This window comes from Hydra vulgaris, chromosome 02, assembly GCF_038396675.1.
Source record: "Hydra vulgaris chromosome 02, alternate assembly HydraT2T_AEP".
Lineage (NCBI taxonomy): Eukaryota > Metazoa > Cnidaria > Hydrozoa > Anthoathecata > Hydridae > Hydra > Hydra vulgaris.
Window position 1 is genome coordinate 47,705,998 of NC_088921.1, and position 9,229 is coordinate 47,715,226.

Sequence of the window (9,229 nt, forward strand, 5' to 3'; positions counted from 1 at the left end):
AAACGGCTTCAAATATGGTCTCCACTATGCACACCAAAAGTACGAACAGGGACACCATCCATGCGCAACATGGCACTGTTAATACTTTGATATTTTTGAGCCATTGATGGAATCAGCCTCTCTAACAGCTACCACAGAGTTCAGGAAACCTGACTACCAGCCGGCCTCAGAACCACAAACCTGAGTTTTAGAGCTGTACCCTCATTAGGAGATAATAGAATGAGTTATTGTACCAAAAAAAGAAATTCCAACTAATCCTTTAAAGATAAAATGGTGCTTATAGTGGGAAAACAAACAACTTTGAACTGTAAGGCTTGAATTTTTTTGACAAACCAATTCAAAACAGTCAATAATAACTTTTGTTTTAAGATAAGTCTATTTGAAACATTACGACATGTTAAGTTTTTGGTAATATAAATTAGACCAAAATAGTATTGTACCAAGTTTAAGGTATATCAAATTTAACCATATAATAAGATCTTGACACAATAGATTTTGGTGTCTTAAACTAGGAAGTAAAATTTAAATAAAAAAAGTCTAAGCCATGTTAATAACAAGAATAGTTGGTCAGTCGATAGTTGGTCAATCATGTTTCACCTATAACAAGATATGTAAAATATGAAGGATATGTAAACAATTCTTTGGGTAACTTTTCATCAGAATGATGTTCAGGATGATAATACTTCATACTTTCACATTCATTTCTCGGATTTAAATATTCAAATAAAATGCCAAAAATTTCTTATCTCATGCCAGTCAATGAGTCAAAACATTTATCATCTTTTTTGTAACTAAAAATATTATTTTAAATTGGTCGTTGATTATTTTTAAACTTTTATATTCTTCAGGCAAGCTCTTTTAGTTTTCATAAACTACTACCAATCTTTTTTGAACAATTGTTTTTTTCGGATGGCAACAGCTTACAGTTTTCACAATTTTAACTATTTGTGAAATCCAGTAATGTATATAGTTTTTTATCGCTTAACTAGTCATGAACTCTGGCTATTTTACATGAGATTTTCAAGGTAATTTTTCTTGTGTTGTCTTAAATGAGCACAAGCTTTAAACTTCATTTCTTTTTTTTAAGATTTTTTACTGCAACTAATTTTTATCTCCTAAGGCCTAAAGTGAAACTCCTGCACTTTAGTGTGTTTCATTATTTCAAAATTATCAGCACCTTCTTCACGTCTATATTAACATATTTTGTTACACTAAGCTTTGTGAACATCGAGTTTTTTCTCTTGGTTCGGACCGATATCAGTTTTTTTGATATTGTTATTATAAAATGAATTTCTATACAATGATATACAGTAATACTTCCCTCTTCCACTTTTTTTCAATATTAGTCTGATAATGCTAGAGTTAAAATAAGACATTTTTATTTAGTACGAATATAGTTTGTTTACAATTTTGTCCTTATTGGCCTCTTTCTGAAGCTGAGAAATCAGATGCGCAATCGAATTAGAGAAATGTCTATTGGCGCAGCTGGCTAGCATTTTATACAAAAGATTTAATTTTTTTATTGCTTAGATATTTTATGTGTGTTGTGAACTATTTTAGTTTTGCTTTTTGTTTATAAGTTAATATTGTTCTAGTAGGTAATATGGTTCTAGTAGGTAATATGGTTCTAGTAGGTAATATTTTAGCTAATCTTTCTTTGCAGTTAAGGCCAATGATTTTGTTTGTTACAATCAGATTATTTTTGTACTCTTTAAGTTGGTTCCGCCACTTTACTTTTGCAAAAAAGTTATCTAATTTTTTATTGTCACCTCTACTAAAGTTTGGCTTGGTTAAAGGTAAAACCTATAAATACAATGAAAAGTGGTGGTTCAATGTTGAATGTTGATTTCTGTAACTCTAGAGGGACAATCAGTTAATACCAGATTGAGAGTATTTTGTATCTAATAATAATAAGTAATTATTAAAATGTGTGTATGTATATATATATATTGTGTGTGTGTGCGCGCACACACACACACACACACACATACACACACACACACACACACACACACACACACATATATATATATATATATATATATATATATATATATATATATATATATATATATATATATATATATATATATATATATATATATAGATAGATAGGTAGATAGATAGATAGATAGATAGATATTATATATATAAGTGTGTGTAAATATATATGTATATATATATATATATTATATACATATATATATATATGTATATATATATATATATATATATATATATATATATATATATATATATATATATATTATGTGCAATTGGTTTCTGATAAAAGTTGTGTTTTTAAGTTTTAGACATTAAGTATAAAAAAACTTTTACAAAAGAAAGCAATGAATGATGACGGTGCAGTTATATATGGTGTTGAATTTCAGGCTCGTTCATTATGTCCTCAGCATGGTGATACTGATGCAGTTCGTTTTCTTGTTGGAACACAATCTCTAAAGCGTAAAAACCAAGTTCATTTAATTGACTTTGATGAGGAAACCAATTTGATTAACAAAAACATAGTGACACATGAAGCTGGTGAAATATGGGACATTAATTCAAATCCTTTAAATAAAAATGTTATCTCTACTTGTTACAATGTGTCACTGGATAATAAAATTCAAACAAAAGCCTCATTATGGCAAATTCCACCATTAGATGATATAGGACCTGCTCATTCCAACAGTATGCTAGAAACTAGTCAATATTATAGCTTGCAACATATATGTGATCTCGATGCTGGTCATGGTCATGTACGTAAAGTTCTATGGAATTTAGCTGGTGATTGCAACAAATTAGTAACAATCTCAGAACACCATATTGATATATGGGATAACAACACTGTGCAACTTACAAACAGTATTCCTTTAGAAGGGAAAATTCAATTGCAGTATAGTAATGGAAGATTTAGTCCTCATCACAGTGGATCGCAAATAGCAGCAGCTATTGATACAACAGTAAAAGGATATGATTTGCGCAGTATGTCTGTCGCTTTTATAATTGAAGATGCTCACTCCCAAACTGTTCGTGATATGGATTTCAATCCAAATAAACAATATTATTTAGTTAGCTGCTCAGATGACTGCAAAGTGAAGTTTTGGGATACGCGGAATACACATAGCCCCCTCATGATACGAACAGATCATTCACATTGGATATGGAGTGTGCGATACAATAATTTTCATGATCAATTAGTTTTAACTTCCAGCAGTGACAGTCGTGTTATTTTATCTAATATTGCTTCATTATCTTCTGAGCCTTATGGTCATATCGATGATGAGGATAACAGTGAATCAAAAGAGCCTGATTCTGATCGCATTATTAATATTTATGATGAGCATGAAGATAGTGTTTATGCTGTTGAGTGGTCTGTCGCTGATCCATGGACTTTTGCATCCTTATCGTATGACGGAAGATTAGTCATTAACAAAGTCCCTCGCGTCGAGAAATATAAAATTTTATTATAGTTTATAAATTTCAAAAATTTTAAATTTTTTTATTTTACGTGTTTTTATTGTTGCTGGTTTGATGTTGTTGAATGTCTTTTTGATTATGATTTGATGATGATGCTGGATGTATATGTCTTTTCTATCTATATATTTCTATATTTATTTTTTCTGGTATTTATGATATCTTGTTGTATTTTTTAGTTTTATCTAATGGTTTATTACAACTTATTTGTTCGATGATTTTTTTTTGACTAATTAAAAATAATTTTATTTTTCTACGACTTTTTTATAACTTTTTATTCATTTTATTGTATTTTGTTATAAAAAATCGTTAAAAATCTTTTGCATTTTATTTTAATTATTTTGATTTTTTTTAAAAGATTTTTTACTTGTTTAATCAATTTCTGTTTTAAACACTGCTTCGTTACATTTTAGAAAAAGGAAAAATGAAACTCAGTTAAACACAAAAGTTCAATTAAAGACAAAATGAGTGAATTTAAAATTCACCATCATGCATCTGAATTACTGAAACTTTTTGAGATACAAGGTGGTGATGGACCTGAAGTTTATGCAGAGCTTCTTACAAAAGACATTACTCCTTATGTTACTTCACAAATATCTAGCCATACTGCGAAGCGAAAAATTGCTGAAAACAGTCCAGTACCTTCTGAGTTCCAAAAAAAATATGAAGAATTAAAGTCAAAAAATGTAAGAGAGTTGGATTCATTTGTGTACTTATTGTCACTGATTGTTCAAGATAACAGTATCGCTAATTTTGTTGAAAATAACGAAAAAGAACGCAGAAAGCTAAAGTTGAGTACTGTTCCTGCTCGAAAAACTTCAGCACCATTAACTCAAGCAGGTAAAGAACTTGAAGAACTAACAAAATCTATTCCTAAATCTGCTTTTATGTCTCAACAGGATGTTCTTGATCTTAAAACTAAGTTAGCAAATATATCAGCAAACGCTTCCCAAAGTTCAACTGATGATCTAGTTAAAGCGTTGCGTGATAAACACGCAAAAAAGCTTGGAAAAGGTTTGCCTGTTTTGCCTAACTGGGCTTTTGAGAGGCCTTTTCTTACAAATAACTTTGTTGAAGTATATCGGTCAAATTACAATGAACCATTAGCAATCGGAACCTTGCCAGTAAAAGCTCAACAAATTATGTTAATAGAAGATCTTTTGTTTTTGTTTATGGGAATTGAAGGCAAATACATAACCATTAAAGATGAAGTGGAAAAAAAGCGCATAACTACATTTGTTATTGATAAAACTCTAGATACCTCTTTACATGAAATTATAAACCGAATTTTACCAATTTGTACAAACTATTCTAAAGTATGCCAGTTTATAGAAGAAGGATCACGTTTTGAAAAAGGGTTGGTTAGTCATGGCTTGTGCTCTGCTATGCGATCTCTTCTTAAAGATTACTTTATTTTTGTTGCTCAGCTTGAAAAGCAATTTAGAAGTGGTCTACTCACATTGCAAAAACTTTGGTTTTACATACAACCCTCTATGAAGACATTAGATATTCTTTCTAATATATCAGTTACTATAGAGAAAGGGTCTTGCAGAGGGGCTTCAATACTAACTGTGCTGCATGAAAAAACAGAAGCTTTTACTGGAGACCCAAAAGGGAGAGATTTGTGCTTGTATCTCACGCAGGCTGCTTGTGTAGCATACTTTGAAATTATGCAAAGATGGATTTATGAGGGTATGCAACTTCTTGTTTTTTTGGTTTTTTTAAATGGATTTTATATAAGTTTGTTAATTTAAATTTAATAATTTAAAACCAGTTTTTAAATAACTTGAATTGTTTCAAATGATGCAATAATATATGAGGAGCCCATTTGCAAAACGCGCTGAGTAAATTGATTTAGAGAAAACAATAAAAAACCGAACTACTCTTAGTTATGCATTAACACAAATTGCTTTTTTTTTTGTTTTGTTCATTTTGCTCAAAAAACTTTATTCGTCTAGTTTTTTTTTTCTTGCGCATTAATGCTTTGGAATTCTCCTCCATTTTCATGTTTTCCTCACTCATACAGTTTTCAACTCTTTTCTTCACTTTCTGTTAGCTCCCAATTTAAGTAGTGGTTGATTACAATCTTGTTGGAAGTGAATATGTTTAAAATATGTTTTATTGTAGTTAAAATCTTATAGTTAATATAACATACTATTATATTAAAATATAATAGAATATTTACATTATTATTTAGACTTTCCAACTTATCAAAATATTTTAAAGTAATAAACAAAAATGCAAATCATGAAAACAAATAAAATAAATAAGAAGCCAATAAAATATATGAAATATCTTCCGCTTTTTTTGAAAAGTTAAATTCAAAATTATTGAAAACTTAATAACAATAAATAACATTCCAAAAATACAGAAAGTTTAAAATTTTTACTTAGGAGCAAATTTATTTACTTTGATGAGTTATGTTAAAAGAAAACTAATATACTTTCATCTCTTTAAATATTTTTGAATTTCTTGAACATTTTGTAACAACAATTCATTATAATGGCGATCAAATGACAATTGATCGCCATTAAAATTAATTGTTAATTCAAACGATTATTGCATTCAAATTGTCGAGAAAGGTGCAGTTTCTCAAAGCAAGAAAATGCATAGAAACATTGAAACGTTTAAACATAAAGGCAGTATTTAATAATTCATTGTATATCACCTTGATCTCATGGTAAATATAGATATATATTTATCATGGGACCAAGCGATATATTCCATTAGAATAGAAAGCGATATATTCCATAGAATTGAGACTATTCAATGTTACCTCACACAATCATAAAGATTGTTTATTTTAAAGTTCACAAAGTTTACTAAATGAATATCAGTATTATTTTTAAGACACAATAAATACACAATAATTTTGGAATTAGATCATGGCCGACGACACGGGTTTCGTGAAAAAAAGTGGGGGGGGGGGGAGGTTAAGAATGGCATTAAGGAAAGAAGTTAAGAATTGACAAATACAGGCTGACGTGCTTTATGGATGACCCCCCTTGGTCGCATTTACAAACGATTTGTTTTCCTAAAACAAAAATAAAATGTCTAAATTAAAATATTTATATAATTCCTATTTTTATTATTTGTTCAGTGAAAAGACACTTATAAGTTTGTTAAAACAAACACACAAAAATTTTAATTAAAATATTTCATTTATTTATCTAAATAGTACAGGGGCGGATGCAGCATTTTATGATGTTTAAGATAGCTAACTTCCAGATATGGAGCAAACTCCAAACATTTGTATGTTTACTTTTATGTCAAATAAGGATACTTTGCAAAAAAAATTGCCATGGTTGGAGAACAAAAAAGCTATTTAATTTTGGCTATACTTGCTCCAAACGCGAGAGCAACAAGTTCATAAAGTATCTTTTTACTATTCTGAATAAATTTATATTCATCGAGAAATTTTAAATATCATAAAATATCTTCTTAGCGTTCAAAAATTATGGCCTTATAGAATTTATAATCCCCTCAAAATGGGGAGGGGAGGTCTAACTTTATATATTATATTGTATATTTGCATTTAGATCTAGTCTGATTATGATTATGCATAGATCTTAATTATGCAATAAGTAATAGTTATGATATTTACTATTATCGTAATTATGCTATAAATAATAATTATGATATTTACCATTATCTATTGACAAATTTGTATTTAGATAAATCCAGTGTATTCTATTCTTTTCTAAAATGGATTCTTTAATTTACATAAATTACATCCTGCCTGATCTTAAAATCTTGTCAGTCACAAACATTATTTAGTGAATTATAAAATTTAAAAAAACAGGTCCTCTAGGGGTATGACTGGTAACAGATTCAGAACCTTCAACTGAAGAACTTGAAATATTTTTTTTTAACTCGAAATTGTGTTTGCGATGGGATATAAGTATACAATAGTGAATTAATGCAGTCTATAACAGTAATTTTATTTTACAATTTTATAGTGACATGTAAAAAAATCTAATTTTCTATATCGATATTTTCTTAGGCGTCATAAAAGATCCGTACGGTGAATTTCTTGTAGCTGAACATGAATCTGTGCACAAAGAGCGAGTTGCTGAAGATTTTAATGATCAATATTGGGAACAGCATTACACAATTGAAAGAGAGAGAATTCCAAAATTTTTGGAGAGAGTAGCAGAGAAGATTCTTCGTACTGGAAAATACTTAAACGTGATACGGCAGTGCGGCCTAAGTATAAACTGTCCTCATGCTCGGGAGATTGTTTATTGCTTAAGAGAGCGTGATTATGTAGAGCATATTGAAAAGGCTTACGATTATGCGTCTTATACTTTGCTCGATATGTTAATGACTGAGAAAAAGTTATTGCAGCGCTTACAGTCTATAAAGCACTATTTTCTGCTCGATCAGGGGGATTTTTTTGTGGGGTTTATGGATTTAGCAGAAGACGAGCTTAAAAAAAAAATGGATGGTAAAATTTTTTTTCTTTCAATTTTATGCTTTATTAAATAACTTAACATAAAAATACAAAATATCTTTAATTTAGATATTGTGCCTACTCGTCTCGAAGCTCTACTAGAACTAGCAGTTCGTACAAGTACAGCAAATAGTGATCCCTTTAAAGATGATCTTAAGTGTGATCTGCTACCGTATGATTTGATTTCTCAGTTATTTAGAATTTTGTCTGTGACGAGTGACAAGAACGTACCAAATTACAAAGACACTGTCGAGCAACAAATTTCTGGACTAGAAGCATTTACGCTTGACTATGAAGTAAAATGGCCATTGTCTTTAATTCTAAGCAAGAAAGCTTTGACCAAATATCAAATGTTGTTTCGTCATTTATTTTACGCAAAACACGTTGAAAGGTTGCTCTGCAATTTATGGTCGAGTAGCAAAGCCACAAAAAAAAATAAGTTTTATAATCGTTCATGGTATTCTGTTGCGTTTGCACTTCGTCAGCGCATGATTCATTTTGTCCAAAATTTTGAATATTATATGATGTTTGAAGTAATTGAGCCGAATTGGCATATTTTGGAAATTAACTTGCGTTCGGTTGTGAATATAGATGGCGTCTTAGAGTTTCATAATGATTTTTTAGATAGGTGTTTAAAAGACTGCATGTTAACAAGTCCTGAACTTTTGAAAATTGTTAGTAAATTGATGACCGTGTGTGTTACATTTAGTAACTGTATAATTCGATTTGATTCAAATCTTGACATTGTTCCAGGCGCTGAAACTTCAAGAATTTCTAAGGTAACAATGCATCATTTTGACAAAATGATGTCGTCTGTTGAAATTGAGAAAACTGTAAAAAACTTCGAAATAAATTTTTCGAAACTTTTAATTGGTTTGTTAGATAAACTAAGCTTAGTGTCAAGTAGTGAAAAAGAACAAGAGATGATGAATCTTGTTTTTAGGTTAGACCATAATAGCTTTTATTCGGAGACTCAAAGGAAAAAGGTTGCTGATATAGTTTCTTAAATAATCAACTTTGGTGTATTTTGCAAATGCGTTAACTTTCAAGTTTTGTCGTAAGATTGAAATGTTATACGACAATTTTATGTTATATAGAGGAGACCAATTCGTATAACCAATCAATATCGATACATGATTTTTTTTTTTTTTAGCTGCTTGATATCACTTATACTTAGTATTTAAGTTCTGACTTAATTTATTTTAAATTTGCTAGAAGATGTTGTAAAATTTGGGGGGTATTTTATATGATAATAACATGGTATGTAACTTAAAATTGCGTTCTAAAATGCAATTGTTAAAA

The 9,229-nt window shown here is 29.6% G+C and overlaps 2 protein-coding genes across 2 annotated transcripts; both read left to right on the forward strand.

The window, feature by feature from the left end:
- The first annotated feature begins 2,295 nt into the window (after positions 1-2,295).
- Positions 2,296-3,680, forward strand: LOC100198199 (EARP-interacting protein homolog). Its single transcript, XM_065791160.1, has one exon. The coding sequence runs from the start codon at positions 2,349-2,351 to the stop codon at positions 3,468-3,470; it is 1,122 nt and encodes a 373-aa protein (XP_065647232.1). The 5' UTR covers positions 2,296-2,348; the 3' UTR covers positions 3,471-3,680.
- Positions 3,681-3,876: 196 nt separating this feature from the next.
- On the forward strand, positions 3,877-9,229 carry LOC100208979 (gamma-tubulin complex component 2). Its single transcript, XM_065791159.1, has 3 exons — positions 3,877-5,166; positions 7,478-7,921; positions 7,997-9,229. Exons 1-3 carry the CDS (start codon positions 3,939-3,941, stop codon positions 8,932-8,934), a joined length of 2,610 nt encoding a protein of 869 aa, XP_065647231.1. The 5' UTR covers positions 3,877-3,938; the 3' UTR covers positions 8,935-9,229.

Bases quoted from the DNA above. Each gene is read 5' to 3' on its own strand.
- LOC100198199 (XM_065791160.1), top strand. From the start codon at position 2,349: ATGAATGATGACGGTGCAGTTATATATGGTGTTGAATTTCAGGCTCGT.
- LOC100208979 (XM_065791159.1), top strand. From the start codon at position 3,939: ATGAGTGAATTTAAAATTCACCATCATGCATCTGAATTACTGAAACTT. The intron at 5,167-7,477 runs GTATGCAACTTC...ATATTTTCTTAG, and splicing joins GCAAAGATGGATTTATGAGG to GCGTCATAAAAGATCCGTAC. The intron at 7,922-7,996 runs GTAAAATTTTTT...TCTTTAATTTAG, and splicing joins GCTTAAAAAAAAAATGGATG to ATATTGTGCCTACTCGTCTC.